Source organism: Budorcas taxicolor, chromosome 1 (assembly GCF_023091745.1).
Source record: "Budorcas taxicolor isolate Tak-1 chromosome 1, Takin1.1, whole genome shotgun sequence".
Taxonomy (NCBI): domain Eukaryota; kingdom Metazoa; phylum Chordata; class Mammalia; order Artiodactyla; family Bovidae; genus Budorcas; species Budorcas taxicolor.
In genome coordinates, this window is record NC_068910.1 from 35,473,785 (window position 1) to 35,492,929 (window position 19,145).

General features: G+C 35.6%; 1 protein-coding gene across 1 annotated transcript in view; it reads left to right on the top strand.

Annotated features, from left to right (window-relative positions):
- CNTN6 (contactin 6) overlaps positions 1 to 19,145 on the top strand; it is a 177,692-nt gene that overhangs the window by 67,475 nt on the left and 91,072 nt on the right. Inside the window, exons 4-5 of the mRNA XM_052640803.1 lie at positions 3,086 to 3,289; positions 4,906 to 5,008. Of these exons, the coding sequence (XP_052496763.1) occupies positions 3,086 to 3,289; positions 4,906 to 5,008 (307 nt within the window). The remainder of the gene's footprint in view (positions 1 to 3,085; positions 3,290 to 4,905; positions 5,009 to 19,145) is intronic.

Below are 19,145 nucleotides of genomic sequence, written 5' to 3' on the forward strand. Positions count from 1 at the left end.
AGTTGCTTTAACTGTTCTCCTGTGACTGTGATTTCCAAATGTGTGATGTCCAAGTTCATCTACAGTTGAACACATTTTAACCATCACTAGTATATTTCCCTCTTTCACCCCCAGCATCTATATCTTCCACATATTTTGGGAGGGGGTCATTTTTGAACCAGTTAAGTTCTTCCACTTTCCTTGACATAAGTTCATTTGTATCTAGTTTTCACAATACATACAATTTCTTAACCTTATTAGTACCACACTTACAAAACATTAATATGTGAGACTATTTTCCTTTGCTCAATGATGCATGCTGGCCAAGTGACTTCAGTCATTTCTGATTCTTTGTGACCCCATGGACTGTGGCCTGCCAGCCTCCTCTGCCCATGGGATTCTCCAGGCAAGAATGCTGGAGTGGCTTGCTATGCCCTCCTCCATGGGATCTTCCCAACTCAGGGATCGAACCCGCATCTCTGGCATCTCCTGCACTGGAAGGCAGATTCTTTACCACTAGTGCCACCTGCAACCCCCTTGCTCAACTATATCTAGATGAAATTTTAAAAATGACAACATAATTCTTCCAGAGATGTACACCAATTCTAACTCTGATATATTGCAGATAGAGATATCAACTAGTATAACTAGAAAATTCTTTTACAGTTGTTGGGTTTTTTTTTTTAATTAAGTAAAACATACATCTACCCTATAGTTCACGTCTAGGGACTTAACAAAGAAAAGTGAAAATGTCCACAGACAGTCTTAGAAAATGACGGGAGAAATATCAATAACCTCAGATATGCAGATGACACCATCCTTATGGCAGAAAGTGAAGAGGAACTAAAAAGCCTCTTGATGAAAGTGAAAGAGGAGAGTGAAAAAGTTGGCTTAAAGCTCAACATTCAGAAAATTAAGATCATGGCATCTGGTCCCATCACTTCATGGGAAATAGATGGGGAAACAGTGTCAGACTTTATTTTTCTGGGCTCCAAAATCACTGCAGATGGTGATTGCAGCCACGAAATTAAAAGACGCTTACTCCTTGGAAGGAAAGGTATTACTTTGCCAATAAAGGTCCGTCTAGTCAAGGCTATGGTTTTTCCTGTGGTCATGTATGGATGTGAGAGTTGGACTGTGAAGAAGGCTGAGCACCAAAGAACTGATGTTTTTGAACTGTGTTGTTGGAGAAGACTCTTGAGAGTCCTTTGGACTGCAAGGAGATCCAACCAGTCCTTTCTAAAGGAGATCAGTCCTGGGTGTTCATTGGAAGGACTGATGCTAAAGCTGAAACTCCAATACTTTGGCCACCTCATGCGAAGAATTGACTCATTGGAAAAGACTCTGGTGCTGGGAGGGATTGGGGGCAGGAAGAGAAGGGGACGACAGAGGATGAGATGGCTGGATGGCATCACTGACTCGATGGATGTGAGTCTGAGTGAGCTCCGGGAGTTGGTGATGGACGGGGAGGCCTGGTGTGCTGCGATTCATGGGGTCGCAAAGAGTCGGACACGACTGAGCAACTGAACTGAACTGAATGTATTGGATTGGCCAAAAATGTCATTGAGGTCTTTCCATAACATCGTATGGAAAAACCCAAACTAACTTTTTGGCCAACCCAATATAATGGTCCCCAAATGGAAACAATTCTAATAATCTTCAACAAGAAAGCAGCCAAACACATTGTGGTATATTCATAAAAATGGAATTCCATTCAGCAATAGAAAGAAAAGAAGTAGTGATAGTCACAACTACATAGGGGGACATTAAGGTACATTAAACAAACCAGACACAAAGCAGTTCATTGGGAGCTGGAGGCTGATATGTACACACTGCTATATTTAAAGTAGATAATCAACAAGGACCTACTATACAGCACAGGTAACTCTGTTCAATACTCTGAAATAACCTGCATGGGGGAAAATTGATAAAAGAATAGCTACATGTATAACTGAATCACTCTACTGTACACCTGCAACTAACACAACATTGTTAAGCAACTATATGCCAATATAAAAGTTCAAAAAGAGGTGCATTCTGTTTGATTCTACTTTTATGAAATTCAATAACCTATGATGATAGAAATCTGGTAGTTGTTACAACAGTAGAGGTTGACAAATAAGGACATAATAAAATTTCTAAAGACGGGAATATTCCATTATTTATTTTAGGCTGGTGATTTCATAGTGCTTAGATTTTTAGAATTAACTGAACTGAACACAGGATTTGTGCATTTTATAGCATGATAATTATATCAGTTATATATGCTTCTGTATATTTATATTCATGTTTATATATAAGATTTCCAGAGGTTGATTGGTGTTCAGCAAAAATGATATGTTCTCTTTCATTTTCAAGCTTTTGTTCTCTGAGCAAGGTTTGCTAATCTGTTGCCTGGATAGCTCCCATTCATCCTGCTAATTTGAGTATGGAATTCTTCTCAGAAAACTTTTCTGACCACAGATCATTCTAAGCTCCTCATCTGGGTTCCAATGATGCTTCTGCCAAAGCACATATCAGCCCACATTGAGATTATCCACACTAGTTGTAATCAGTTTACTAGGTCAAGTTTTATAAGGCACAGGTTTTGCTTTGATGTGTTCTAAGTCCAAAGATGGTCACAAAAGAGATGTTCAGAAATTGTGTAATAATTGAATGAATGACTCCAAGGAGTAGGGTCCCTGAACTTACATCTTGAAGTAAAAGTTTTAGCAAACACCCCTAAACATGATTAATATAGGCATCCTTCTGATTGCGTATTGAGAAGCATAGCTTTAACATGATAACTGATGCAGAAATTCAGTGTACATTTTGAGCCCATAATATTTTATATCATATAGTTTTCTTAATAACTTCATCCACTTGTTCCCTTGACATCTCACCATCACATCTTTAATTACACAAAGCCAGTGATAGACAGTAAAACCATATCATCCAAATTGGGAAATACTTAATTAAAAAGAAATAAAACAATTACATCAGGATGACAGGCACAAACTGGACAAAGAGGGGCACAGTTGCATTCTATTTGTGGAGAAGTAGGGCACATAATTTTCAGATAAGAATGAATACAGTAAAGATAATACTTATTTTGTTCTGTTTCCAGATTTATCTTATGCATGGATTTTCAATGATAACCCCTTATATGTTCAAGAGGACAACAGACGGTTTGTATCACAAGAGACAGGGAACTTGTACATTGCCAAAGTGGAGCCATCGGATGTTGGCAACTACACTTGCTTCATAACAAACAAAGAAGCCCAGAGAAGTGTTCAAGGACCACCCACTCCATTAGTACAGCGCACTGATGGTAAGATGATGAGTTATCTTAGGGATAAATTTTGTCTGTGAATTTTGAAACTTGGGAGATCCGTAGAACTTTCTGCTTTCCTCTGTTTCATTGGAGCCATAATATCTAGGAGTTGAGTTTTAATTCACAAATATGTTGAAAATCACATATTGTCAAAAATAATAGAAAACTATATAATTAATCCACATGGTATAATATAGATGATTTTGAGAACACTATGCCATTTCCTCTCTGGGTCTGAAGCAGATCCTTTCTTTGCTTAAGAAATATTTTATTAAAAAAGAAATAATGTTTGGGAGAGTAAACATGCGTGTGTGAATGTGTGAGTGCTGACAAAATTATTCATTAACCTAATATATTTTCGATGAACATATGATACAGCTTTTCTTTAACGCCACTTTCTTTTCCATATTTATCTCTTTTATTCACCCTTTTTTTCCCCTAGTTGGCAAGGCAGGAAAACAATTCACATTCAAGGAAAGTAAATCAAGTCAACATTAATAATGAGTGTTCCAAAGAAAAATGAAACACAAAATTCATACCAATTATATTTCCCCAAGGAACATAATTTAGATTGGTCTCTGATGATTTTGGAGTTTAGTCAAGCCATAGCTGGTACAAGATTTCGAGCTAGAAAACCTAAGAAAGTGGTCAAAGTAAAAAAATCCTCTAGTTGATTCTTTAATTAAATATTCACAGTGGTAAATATAAAGATGGAAATATCTGTTGATGCGTTTTATGATCAGATTCTGGACTTGTAATACGTCCATATAGTTTTTCTCCTCTTTAAGTTCAAGAAAAGCAGGAATATAATTTAATGATGGATAACAGAAGCACGGAATTAGCTCTATATAGGGAGTTCTTATGACAGAGCTTTTATAATCACTATTCAAATATATTTGCATGGTCTTAATTTAGAATTCATCAACCACTGGAATTCTTAAGTCCAATTTCTCCCCTTCAGTGAGTGCTCTGTTCATGATCACAAGAGCTCCTAAGCAAATAATATGCATAGAAACGATCATATTGGCCTTTTTTCTCCCTATTTACTTACTTTCTTAACTTCTCTTCTTAATTCCTTCATTATTCCATCTCCTCTGTTCTTTTCAATACATTTATGGTAAAAATATACAAAAGCATCATACAGAATACTAAAAAAAAAAATCTCTTCTTAAAGTAGTCACTCAAGAAATACCACATGTCAAAGAAACAGAAAAAATAAAATTTACCAATTTATTTGAATGAAGTAGTACTCTGTCTTTTCAACCACAGCCTCTTTGAATGTTTAGAATGATTAATTTCTAAAAAAGGAAGTATTTTTATTTTGTAAAAGAATTTATTTTATTTTTAAAATGCTCTTGTGGAATACAGGGAAATTTGGGATGCATTTATTCTGATATTTTGGTATATCTTAGGTATTTCTTTTTTAGGGGAGAGAGGAATGAACTAATTTTTTAAACAGTATTATGAAGTGATGCTCTCCATCATTCATCATCAGTATAGAAAAAATATTGTTAACTAAAGACAGAATAATCAAATTTTGATAACTAAAGCATTTGCTTCATAAAAAATCTCTGTTCTTTAGAAATGCTGCTAGCTCTTTTGGTGTTTAACAGGTGTGATGGGGGAATATGAACCAAAGATTGAAGTGCGTTTTCCTGAAACTATTCAAGCTGCAAAGGATTCATCTGTAAAACTGGAATGCTTTGCCCTTGGAAAGTAAGGTTGTTTTGTTTTTTTTCTAACTGTTTTAATTAACACAAACAAATAGATATTTTGGTATTCAAATGTTGCTCTACAGGTAAATTAGCAAATATTTTAAAAGCTGGCAAAAGTGGAACTTTCTGATTGGACTTTAAATAAACATGTCTAATATTAATACTCTAAAAAATGAGTGGGGAAATGATTCTGCCAACTGGGCCAATATTTACTCTAGTTTAAGCACAGTGTAAGCCACTTAGGCCGCACATTGCCAAGCAATAAGTGAGCTTGCATAAGATGGCAAGCAGGTCACTAAATTTTTGACATATCCACCACTCTATTTCTTGTACATCCTGAAATATATTACCTGGAGTGTCTCCTTGCTTAATTAATCAACAACTCTTGTAAGTGAAAAATCTGCACAGCTAGCTTCCAAAATAAGGCAAATTAAAGGCCATTGTTCATAGTGGATAATTAGAATTGAGCCAAACCTGTCCTGGTAGGAGAAGCATTTTGCTTTACTACTCAGATAAATGTTTATAAGCAATAAGTTTGGAAAGCTTTAAATCCAGCCACATTTTTTTTTTTTTCATGGAGTGTTCAGAACACTGAATTTTGGCAATATTAAAATTTTATTTTGACACCCATAAACACCAGTAACCAAGTAACAAAGTGATAAAATTCCACTTTAAAATATTAATGTATATATGAATTATCTGGGGGATAGCTAAATTGAGATTCAATAGATTTGGTGTGTTGTCTGATTTCTTCAATTCCAACAAACTGCTAGGTAATAGTGATTCTTCTTGCCTATAGAACATACTTTGAATAGTAAGAGACTTACTCTCAGCACCACTTTTAAGTGCTTACCTATAAATCCAGAATCTATTCCTCATGTGAGCCTCATATTCAGAAATAATGATTTACATTCAAAATTATGGGAAACATCCTTAAAAGTCTTCATCCTATTATTAAGCAAATATGCCAAGCAATCCAAATAATGTTTGTTCGTTTGAGTGGGCATGCTCAGTGGTGTCCGACTCTTTCCAGCACTAAGGAGACTGCCAGGCTTCTCTGTCCATGGAATTTGCCAGGCAAGAATACTGGACTGAGTTGCCATTTCCTCCTCCAGGGGAGCTTACAGACTCAGGGATGGAACCAATATCTTCTACATTTCCTGCAATGCAGGTGGGATTCTTTACCACTGAGCCACAGGGGAAGCCCAATCCAAATAATGCTGGTTACTAAATATTTTGTAATCAGCATTATTTGGCTCTATTTCCCTGGTGGCTCAGTGGTAAAGAATCTGCCTGCAATGCAAGAGCAGCAGGAGATATGGGTTCAATCCCTGTATTGGGAAGATCCACTGGAAGAGGAAATTGTAACCCACTCCACTATTCTTGCCTGGAGAATCCTGTGGACAGAGGAGCCTGGCAGGCTACAGTCCACAGGATCGCAAAGAATCAGATTTGACTGTCAGTTCAGTTGCTCAGTTGTGTCTGACTCTGCGAAACCACGGACTGAAGCATGCCAGGTTTCCCTGTCCCACCACCAACTTTGGGAGCTTGCTCAAACTCAGTCCATTGAGTCGGTGATGCCATCCAACCATCTCATCCTCTGTTGTCCCCTTCTCCTCCTGCCTTCAATCTTTTCCAGCAACTTTTCCCATGAGTCAGTTCTTCACATCAGGTGGCCAAAGTATTGGAATTTCAGCTTCAGCATCAGTCCTTCCAATGAATAATCAGGATATCCTCTAGGATAACTGGTTTGGTCTCCTTGCAGTTCAAGAGACTCTCAAGAGTCTTCTCCAAAAACAGAGTGCAAAAGCATCGGTACTTCAGTGTTCACCTTTCTTCATGGTTGAACTCTCACATCCATACATGACTACTGGAAAAATCATAGCTTTGACTAGATGGACCTCTGTTGGCAAAGTAACGTCTCTGCTTCTTAATGTGCTGTCTAGGTTGGTCATAGCTTTTCTTCCAAGGAGCAAGCATCTTTCAATTTCAAGGCTGCATTCACCATCTGCAGTGATTTTGGAGCCCCCAAAATAGTTTTCCTCTGTTTCCATTATTTCCCCACCTATTTGCCATGAAATGATGGGACTAGTTGCCATGATCTTCATTTTTGAGTGTTGAATTTTAAGCCAGATTTTTCACTCTCCTCTTTTAATTTCATCAAGAGGCTCTTTAGTTCTTCTTCACTTTTTGCCAAAAGGATGGTGTCATCCGCATATCTGAGGTTATTGATATTTCTCCCAGCCATCTTGATTTCAGCTTGAGCTTCATCCAACCCAGTATTTTGCATCATGTTCTCTGCATAAAAATTAAATAAGCAGGGTGACAGTATATAGTCTTAACGTACTCCTTTCCAAATTTGTAACCAGTCCATTGTTCCATGTCCAGTTCTAACTGTTTATTTTTGACCTGCATACAGATTTCTCAAGAGCAAGGCAGGTGGTCTGGTATTCCCATCCCGTAAGGAATTTTCCACAGTTTGTTGTGATCCATACAGTTAAAAGCTTAGTGTAGTCAATAAAGCAGAAGTAGATGTTTTTCTGGAATTCTCCTGCTTTTTCTATGATCCAATGGATGTTGGCAATTTGATCTCTGGTTCCTCTGCCTTTTCTAAATCTAGCTTGAACACCCGGAAATTCTCAGCTCATGGACTGTTGAATTTTACATATTTGGCCCCATAGTATTTGTTCAATAAATAATTATAGATTGTTTAAATTATTTTAAGAGATTGACAAATGGGAGTTTTGTCAGTTTTTGTTTACTTGCCTTGAAAGACATGATGAAGTTTCACCATTTTCAAGCTTTCTCAGAAATTAAAGTACATAAAACACCATAAAATAACAGAAAAATACTTTGAAATTTTATTGATTTATTTATAAAGAAAATCAATGAAAAATAGTATCTGAAAAGAATATGAATAGTTTATCATGTTTAGCATCAGGAAATATAGATTCCTGTAATTTAAAAAATACTCACATAGTAAGTGAAAAGGATTGATGCTAGTTCTCAAGAATCTCATGTAAATAAATTACATGAGTAACCATTTATAGCTAAGAATTTATATGATATGCCTAATCCTCTTAGTTGTGCAGGGTACCTCATATTTTTATTATATTTGAGGAAGATGATGAGGCTCAAAGTATATAAGCAACTGGTTCAATTTCATGCTTCTGATAAGAAAGAAAGGACACTTTAAATTTAGTCTCACCTGATTTTAAGTTCTGAACTTAGAAACTTTTGAGTAAATGGTTAAGATAACTGCTCTCCAAGTTAGAGGAGGCAGATTAAATTCTCAATTTTCTCAAAAGTTGTCTGACCATCGGCAAGCATCCTTCTTAACTGTTAAGAATTTCCATATCCTCATGCAAAAAAGATTAAAATGATATCTATCTCTGGTATTGTTTTGAAGATTACAGTGCATAATACATGTAAAAATATGGCAAATATGATGTGTATGTACAAAATAAAAATCCCTCAATGATAAAGTGTATGTTCACTGTTAAGTTTATATATAAAAGAGCTGATGCACATGAAATAAAATTAAGGAAGAATGGGAAAATGATGAGAATTGGTTCACTGTACCTCTTAGAAAATTGTCAAGGAAATAATTGATCTAGTGGAGTATGTCCCACAACATTTTATCTGACAAAGCTAATCATTGTTGAGATTATATTTATTAAAGCTATTATTAATATGGAATTGAAATGCCTCAGTGTTAAAATGGAAAGTCTGAAGCATCCACAAGGACATGATGGTGTTAAAATGTTCTGCATAAGAAACATATATTCTGTGTAACTGAAGTGCAGATCTAGTTCTCATTTCTTCAGATGAACAGAATGTAGATGAAAATCCTTTATATATTTGGAAAATATTATGCAAATGTTAGCTACTAACAAAAAAGATTTTTTACTGCCTGTGCCCTCTGCAGTGGACATTTACCAAATACTCTACTGACTTTTCTGAATTTGCAACATTAACATACACACAAACAGTGCACTCCCTAGAAAGTTACTAATTGATAAACATAATTAACAATCTGAAAAGAACAAAATCAACCTCCCCTTTTAAATGATAAATATCTATTTGCAGTTCTATTGCCAAGTGTTTTACAAACTACAGAATGATAATTATAAATCATGTTCTCTGACAACTCTTTATAAAAAATATTGCATGCAATACTTGATTTTGTTATATTTTTTTCAAGTCAATATGCTCCAAACAATGTTGGGACTGCTTTGTACAAATCCTTTTAAATCTCCTCATTCACTTTCTGAGGTACTACACTTCTCTGTAGTAAGTTGGATACACCCCCAAACTGAAAAAGCGCATTGGTTCACTGAGGAATAAAATCAAGAGTTCTTTCTCTTATCAACAATGTTTCTAAACACTTTTGCTAACTAATTACTGACTACTATTTATGCTATAAATTATACATTCATTAAACTAAGGTTTATATATTTTAGTTAATGAGAAAGGAGGGGAAGTTAAGGAAATTAGTAGGTGAATAAGAAAGAGGAACACACACACACACACACACAAAATAACATAAATCATTGCCACATCATATTCACCTTTTTTTAAAAGGACTTTAAACAGTTTCTGAAATACAGACTGGTTTTCATGAAATATTTGTGGAACTATTTTCTAAGTAGCTAGGAAATAATTCCCTTTATCCTGGGAATATTCCTTCTCTTGAATGGGTAGATTATTTTGGAATTTATCTTGCTAATTGGCCTCTGAGCTTCCTGGGTCTGTGGTTTGGTAACTGTCACTAATTTTGGAAAATTTCCAGTCATTCTTACTTCAAATATTTATTCTGTTAATTCTCTCTTTGCTCTCCTTTGGTGTTCCCATTAGACATTTGTTTTACCATTTGTAGTTGCACCCATTTCCTGGATACTCCATTCTTTCTTTCTTTCTCTTCACATTTTAATTTGGGATGTTTCCATTGACATGTCTTCTCGGTCACTTACTCTTTTCTTAGTCATGTTCAGTCCGCTGGTAAACCTATCAAAGACATTCTCATTTACATTATAGTGTTTTTATATCTATTACTTCCTTTTGATCCTTTCTTAGAATTTCTTTTTTTTTTTCTGCTACATTAATCCTCTGTTCTTTCATGCTGTCTGCTTTTTCCATTAGAGCCCTTAACATATTAATTTTAATAGTTTCAAATTCCCAACGTGATCATTTAAAAATATTTGCCATATGTGAGTTTGGTTCCACTGTTTGCTTTTCTCTGCAGAATGTGCACTTTAATTGGTCTTTTATATATTTTTGTTGTTAAAAACCTAGTAGGATGTAACAGGTAAAAGTAAGTGATTTTACACTAGATTTTAGTGTAAACTTTTATGTTTATCTGGCAAGGAGTTAGGCTGTGTTTATTAACTGTTTGCCATAGCTGTGGTTTCAGAGGCTAAAACTCCCTCTTGTTTTTCTTTGTTTTCCCTGTTATCTTCAGGTTTCCCTAGAGACTCTCTTAATCAGAGACTCAGGTCTGCAGTTTCTTTACCTGTAACCCCTAGCTATTTATTCAGAAGACCTATTGATGATATGAATGTCCTTGTTAACTAAGTTTAACATCTCAATAATTTATGGATCTGTTTCTATTAACTGTTTTTGCTTCTAATCATGATTCCTATTTTTTTTTTTATGATTTTCAGGCTATCTAATAATTTAATTTAATTAGAGATATAATAAATATTATGTTGTTAAAAGCTGGACTGTTGTGTATTTCTTTCAAGTATTGGATTTTATTGATAGGAATTAAGTTGCAGTGAATCTGCTTGACCTCTCTGTAGCTTATTCTTAAACTTCCTTGAGTATGGAGTAGATGTTAGTCTAAGGCTAATTTAGTTCTAAGATGTTTCTTCCTATCAATTGCTCTAAAATGTTTACTATCTCTCTTCTCTAGCATGTTAGAACTCCAACATCTTTCAGCCCTATTTGTACTCTGAAAATTGTTCTTTGCCCAGCCTCATTTCTCATTCTTCTGTAGATTTCTGGAGCGCTTTCTTTTTCTAGTCCCATTGGCTCTGATACTCTGCTCTGCAATCCCAGCCACTTCAGTCACCTTGTGTCTCCTAACTCAGTGATGTAGTCTTGTCTTATTTATGTTTGCTTCTTCATTCAGTGTTCTAGAAAGTACCTGGAGGTAAAAAACCTAGGATATCAATGGCTTACTTTGTACCTTTCCCATCCTTTAGGGATCACAGTTTTATGCTGCCCATTGTTACTTCCCTGGAATCAGGTTTGTGTCCCATTATATTTGTCCAGTTTTCTTATTGTTTCCGGTAGGAGAGTAAATGCAGGTCCAGTTAATCCAACAGTGCTAAATTCCAGATTTTTTTTTTTTAAGGCTTATTTTGAAGGTAAAAAGGTGAAGTTTAGAGAAATGAAATAATTGATATACATAAGTTGTAAATTTGCAATTCAAATTAAAAATAATTGATTCTGACTTCAAAACTCATGCTTTTATCCATTTGATATTTACATCAAATTATCTTTTTAATATAAAAATTAATTCTCCATGTGCGGATGCAGTTAGCCCTCAATTCTGCAAATGTTTTCCTTTAAAAGGCTTGAAAATTTTCAACAAAATGGTAAAAAAGATGTTATCTGAGAATGAAATTATGGATATTTCATTATGGTTAGTAAAATTATGGATAGTAATCTGCAATTACTAATATTTCAGCAAATAAGTTTAATTTTATATATTAAAGTTTTTGATAATTCAAAAGATAACCTTTTCAAAATGCATTATTTTTGAATGAGAAGAAAAAACTCTCTCTAAAAATCAATCAGGGCCATTGCAGAGGATACACCCCACTGGTTTATATGTGGCAATGGTAATAGGTAATATTTATAAAAATCTAGGATAGATGATTAGGAAGAATACAGAAAATATACCAACCAACCTAGGGGGCTGCTGCAGTCATGCAGGCAGAGAGTGTGGAGAATGAGATCTATGGAAGGCTGGCTAGAGTGTTTACTCAAAGACCCTAACTATCTTAAACCACCATGGGCTAATGTGAATATAGAATAATTGAGACAAAACTTCGGATACCTGCCTGAACTTTAATTACTATGACTTTGGGGACATGTATCTCACTTTCTATGTTGGAGTTTCAGAGCTGACATGATCACAGCTTTCAATTCTCAGTTTTGTCTCATTTGTTTAACATGGCAGACTCTTAATTATCTAAGCTGCAAATTAATTGTATTGTGAAATGCCCTGAGAAACTCCTTGGATAGGTGCTATTCAAATATAGTATGATTGACTGATAGACCTCTGTGTCTCCTTTCAAGAAAATATATGCCTTTGTTCTTAGTAAAGAAGTTAAACTGATATAATCATAACTCTATCACTTTCATAAACAACCAAACATATTTACTTTTCATTTTTTTTCTTAACTTAATAACTTTGCTGTCAATGCTCTGGAATGCAAATAAAATTAGTCGCTTTACTCAACGTTCCTGTGTGTTATGAAGTCTTCACACAGAGGGATATATTTATGTATAAACAATGATGTTTATGTATACAGGTATATCTTATTCATTATTTTCTAATTTATGAAGGAAAAGATACCCCAGCTTAGCTATTAATGTTAAGCAGTAAATATGAAGTCTCACCAAGTTGTTGTTATCTATTTCAGAAATTTCAGATGAAAGAGCAGCTATTTGACTTTGCTTTCTTTTACACATATGGACATCATTGAAGAGCTTACCACAGAAAGATTGCTCAGGATGCTCAGAATGACAGTAGCGTTTTAACACATTATCAGTTTTTTGCAGAAACTAATGCCTGTGGTATTAATACATCTCTGGCCAATAATATGTTAATATTAAACTAGGTGAATTCAGGGTTTTCAGGATTTAAGCACTTGCTTTAAAAAAATTCAGAGAGACATCTTGAAAATTTCCCATTTGAATGGCAGGAACACATGTACACCCATGGCGGATCCATGTCAATGTACGGTAAAACCAATACAATATTGTAAAGTAATTAGCCTCCAATAAATAAATAAATAAATAAATAAATTTTTTTAAAAGAGAAATAAAAAATAAATAAATAAAAACTTTCCTCATTAAGTTAAATAGATAAAGAGTAAATTATTTTCCTATGAATAGCCTGTCCTGTTTGTCCCACAATGTAGTATAATGAAGGTACTCTTCAGATTCTTTCTAACTACTTTGTGTTTTATCATGATTTTCTATTGGTTCACATAAGATGATATGGTAAATTCCATGCAAATATGAGAACTGACAAGCATTCAAGCCAATCTTTGAAAAACTGAAAGACAGCAATGCTCAACAAAGGAACACATAAACACACATTCACCATAGGGCTGAAAGTTTTATCAGTGGATTCACTAACATTTCAAGGAAACATTGTGTTCTGGAAAGTGTATAGGCTTTGAAAAGATCAGAGTTTAAATACTCAGTCCCCCTGTCAAGTTCCCCTGGAGAAGGAAATGGCAACCCACTCCAGTATTCTTGTCTGGAGAATCCCATGAAGAGAGAAACCCTGTAGTCTACAGTTTATGGGATCGCAAGAGTTGAACACGACTTAGTGTTTGTTATCTTCCTTCCGCCATCAATAGCTGGGCCACTGTGTTTTCCTTCACCACTCCCTTATCATGATCCCTAGCTTATAATAGGCAATCAATGCATAATAACAATTAATAAACTCTGGTACTGTAATTGTCAGTGGTGCTTTGACTGAGAAGGTAAAAAGGAATACACAGGAGAGAGAGAGGGATTTCTGCATTATATTTCTTAGTGAACACAGTCCTCAAGGACTTGCTCAGAACAGTGGATTTACCATTTTAAAATAACATATTTATTCTCGATGAGGATTATTGACATTCCCTCATTCACTCACTTGGCAAATTAAGCTCCAGTATCTATTAACTTAGTAAATATGCATTGAATATCTTATTCAATAGTTAATTCCTTTCTGCCTTCACTTATTCAGGAGGAATTCTAACAGCAGATGCTGGGCTAGGCCCTGGGGATATAAAGATAATAGAAAGACCCCAAGGAGTTCGCAGGCTACTGAAAATAGGATTGATGTAACAATGTGGATGACAGTTGTTGGTTTTTTTTTCCTAGTGTCTGTCCTTTCCTTACAATGAAGGAAGATTCAAGAATACTCTGGGAACTTGCCTGATTATCTTTGCTGAGACTGGAAAGAGTTACTCTCAGTTTCTTTGGTAGAACTAATAAGTGACTGTTCCTGAAGGAATTTTTGTGTGTGTCTCTGAGAAACAGAAGATTCTTGCCTCTTTCTCTCCCACTTTATTAATACCCCTTCCCCCCGCCCAAATTTTAAAATAACTGTTTTAGAACAGAAAAGTCAGCCGACAGTATAGTAAAATTCCATATAATACCACACAGTTTCCCTATTATTAAAACTTTAAATTAAGATGGTACTTATGTTATAAATAATGAACAAACACGAATATGTCTTTATTAACTAAAGCCATGCTTTATTCAAATTTCCTTGGTTTTTATTTGATATCCTTTTTAATTCTAACATTCTATCCCAGGTACCATATTGAGTTTTCTTGTCTCCCTGGGCTCTTCTTGGCTGTAATTAACAGTGTCTCAGACATTTCTTGTTTTTGATAACCCTGAGAGTTTTGAGGAGTAGTGGTCAGTTTTATTGTGGGATGACCCTCTATTGGAATTTATTTGCTGTTTTCTTTAACTTTAACGTGAGGTTATGGGTTTTGAGCCAAAAGAGCGTAAAAGTAAAATGCCATTTTCACCCATCATATCAAGGTTATTACTCTATCAATATGATCTATGGCTGCTAATGCTGGCCTTCATCACTTGGCAGAAGTTTTATCAGTGTTCTCCACTGTAAATCTACTCATTTTTCTCTTTTCCCATATTGAGTCTTTGGAATGGTCAAAGTATATCATTCATATCTAATGAGTAAGGGGTCATGATTCACTTCTAAGGTGTGAACCTATATAATTTGTTTAGAATTCTTCCTCATGGGAGATTTTTCACTTTTCCATCCTCATTTATCAATTTATTCAATCTTGTATTTATATAAATATCATATTGAATATTTATTTCACTTTTGGGTTATAATCCAATACTGCTTTGTTTTGATACTCAAATCATTTCAGCATATTCTTTGTAAAACACTTTTAAAAATCTTTAAAAGTATATGTTATGAATATATTTTCCATTAAACAGTTTGTTGTACTTTCATATGAAATGACAGTGGGACATTCAAATGTGTATTTTCAGCCAATCTCTCACTGATGGACATTTCAGTTCAGTTCAGTCACTCGGTTGTGTCCAACTCTTTGCGACCCCATGAACCGCAGCACGCCAGTCCTCCCTGTCCATCACCAACTCCCGGAGTCCACCCAAACCCATGTCCATTGTGTCAGTGATGTCATCCAACCATCTCATCCTCTGTCATCCCCTTCTCCTCCTGCCCTCAATCTTTCCCAGCATCAGGGTCTTTTCCAGTGAGTCAGCTCTCTGCATCAGGTGGCCAAAGTATTGGAGTTTCAGCTTCAACATCAGTCCCTCCAATGAACACCAGGACTGACCCCCTTTAGGATGGACTGGTTGGATCTCCTTGCAGTCCAAGGGACTCTCAAGAGTCTTCTCTAACACCACAGTTCAAAAGCATCAATTCTTCGGCACTCAACTTTCTTCACAGTCCAACTCACATCCATACATGACCCCTGGAAAAACCGTAGCCTTGACTAGACGGACCTTTGTTGGCAAAGTAATGTCTCTGCTTTTTAATATGCTATCTAGGTTGGTCATAACTTTCCTTCCAAGGAGCAAGCGTCCTTTAATTTTATGGCTGCAATCACAATCCACAGTGATTTTGGAGCCCAGAAAAATAAAGTCTGACACTGTTTCCACTGTTTCCCCATCTATTTCCCATGAAGTGATGGGACCGGATGCCATGATCTTAATTTTCTGAATGTTGAGCTTTAAGCCAACTTTTTCACTCTCCTCTTTCACTTGCATCAAGAGGCTCTTTAGTTCCTCTTCACTTTCTGCCATGAGAGTAGTATCATCTGCTTATCTGAGGTTATTGATATTTCTCCCGGCAATCTGGATTCCAGCTTGTGCTTCCTCCAGCCCAACATTTCTCATGATGTACTCTGCATATAAGTTAAATAAGCAGGGTGACAATATACAGCCTTGACATTCTCCTTCTCCTATTTGGAACCAGTCTGTTGTTCCATGTCCAGTTCTAACTGTTGCTTCCTGACCTGCATACAGGTTTCTCAAGAGGCAGGTCAAGTGGTGTGGTATTCCCATCTCTTTCAGAATTTTCCAGTGTGTGGTGATGCACACAGTCAAAGGCTTTGGCATAGTCAATAAAGCAGAAATAGATGTTTTTCTGGAACTCCCTTGCTTTTCCCATGATCCAGCAGATGTTGGCAATTTGATGTCTGGTTCCTCTGCCTTTTCTAAAACCAGCTTGAACATCAGGAAGTTCATGGTTCATGTACTACTGAAGCCTGGCTTGGAGAATTTTGAGCATTACTTTACTAGCATGTGAGATGAGTGCAATTGTGAGGTAGTTTGAGCATTCTTTGGCATTGCCTTTCTTTGGGATTGGAATGAAAACTGACCTTTTCCAGTCCCGTGGCCACTGCTGAGTTTTCCAAACTTGGTGGCATATTGAGTGCAGCACTTTCACAGCATCATCTTTCAGGATTTGGAGTAGCTCAACTGGAATTCCATCGCCTCCACTAGCTTTGTTCATAGTGATGCTTCCTAAGGCCTACCTGACTTCACATTCCAGGATGTCTGGCTCTGGGTGAGTGGGAGTGATCACACCTTCATGATTATCTGGGTCATGAAGATCTTTTTGGTACAGTTCTTCTGTGTACTCTTGCCACCTCTTCTTAATATCTTCTGTGGACATTTAATTTCTATTTTGTTTACTTTTTTGTTGTCATAAATAATGATGAAATGAATATTCTTGGGGCTGCAGTTTGTCCATCTGCATGCAAACCTCTTCAGTATAATTTTAGAAAATTAAATTATTGAATAACAGGAATGTAAAAGTTAAAGTTTCTGATATGTGTTGGCAAATTCTCCTCAAGAACTGTGGAAGGTCCATTTTCAAATGGACCAAATTACAAGTTGGGTCTCTTTTGATCTTACATACTGAATCCAAAAAGTCAAAGATTCCATTCACTTTTTTTTTTTCCTATTTCAAAATCAAAATTGGATTTTTACATTATGTTTCAAAAATCAAATTAATCTAAAGGCCCTAAAAATCATCCAAGAAGAATATATATATATACTTCTGCAAGTAACTCTTTTTCCTTTCCATCTCAGTCTACCATCACCTTTCTCAGGAGACTTACAAATCTTACTTTTTAAGTAACTGGCAATTGCAGGAGAGAAAGATTTCAAATCCAAGTTGGAACTGAACTGAAGGAAAAGAAGTTACTTCCATTTTTCCTGTTAACCTTGGAACCCATCTCTAGAAATTTTATTGGAATTTGGAGGCATCTCAATATGTTAAAACAAAAACAACTCTTATTTCATCTTCTGGCCCCTGGACAAAAGAAACTCTACCCCCTGATTATAAAATACATTAGTTAATTAGGTAAGGAATATATTTCTAAGCAACATTATACTGACCGAAAAGATGATTCTCATGCTGTAGCTGTTTAGCTCATGCAGGAGCAGCAAAGCATGGTAGTTTAGAGCTCAATCACTATGGAAAGAGACTTTAGTTCAAATCATTTTTTTTGTAATTCACTGGTTGATATTGGACCTGTTACCAACCTATTCTATTCCCAATTTCCTTATCTACAAAATGTTAATAGTAACAGTCTTGTGTCTTAAGACATCATCATATAGTTTCAATGAAGCACTTAGCACAGTGCCTGGCATAGAAGGTGATCAATAAATATTAGATATATTAATAATAGAATGATTAAATATAACAAACCATATATAATGTCTCCTTAATTTCTTTATGTGAACATTTATGATTATGAGCTGAGCTAAAGTCAAGCCCTATAATTTCTAAGGAATTCTACCTCTCAACATAATTTTGAAGGAACGTGAGCCTCCAGAACCTACCTGGACCAAAGTATAATTTCCTCTCTTGTACAGCAACATAGCACTCATATACTTGGTGAAGTATTTATTTAGGATTAATATTATGTATTCATAATACATTATGGAGACACTGTCAACCAAGGGATAGTTTTCTTTTTCTTTTTTTTTCCCTGTTATTAGTGTTATTTTCAGCCCTACTATACCTTGAAATTATGGGCTCCTGTTTTACGTTTCATGTACCAATTAGTGCTTACACTGTGGAGTAAAAAGTGGCCATAAAAGTCTTAGGAACTTGGGACAATAGAACCTCACTGTCCTTCTGTGGATGATCATGGTACTGAGACAATTTAGCAAACTTTATTATAGGTTCTAACTTTATATTTCACAATTTATTCTCATAATATATATCCCCATTTTATCCTTTCAAGCAGCCTTTCATGTACCCATTACTATCTCTAGTTATGAGGAGAAAGCTGAGGTTCAGAGATGTGAGGTAATTTGCACGCAATTAAACAAAACTTGCCTGTATCCTAAAGTCAAGTACTGGTTGCTACCACTGCTATTAAGACCAAACTATTTGTGGGCTTTTCAACTGGCTGCAACAAGTGCAGTGTCAAATATCAGAAAAATGCATGTGCATGATAATGTTTTCTCCCCCAAGGGAAACCTGGTATAGACACTGACCAGGAGAACAGGATCATGACTACATTTAGATCACACAGAGAAAAAAGAAAAAAAAATTCCTTTTTTCCGTAATAGTGAGATTGCTTTTCTACAGAACTCATGAATTTATCCATATTGTATTCCCATAGGACAATCTTATATCCCAAGCCCTTTGTATGAATATTTCAGGTTGAGGAAATGAAAGCAGTTAGTTGAACAGTCTGAAAATTGAACGGAGGCACTCTGTGCTGGTTTTGTTATTCTGCTTCCTACTCTTCGATTAAAAATGGCCTCAGACAGGATTTTCTGAAATGAGGTTCAAGTTAAGAATAATCCCAAATATAAGCATCTTAGGAAACTGGTTCTCTGTACCAGTTTCTACTTAAAACTTGGTATAGCCT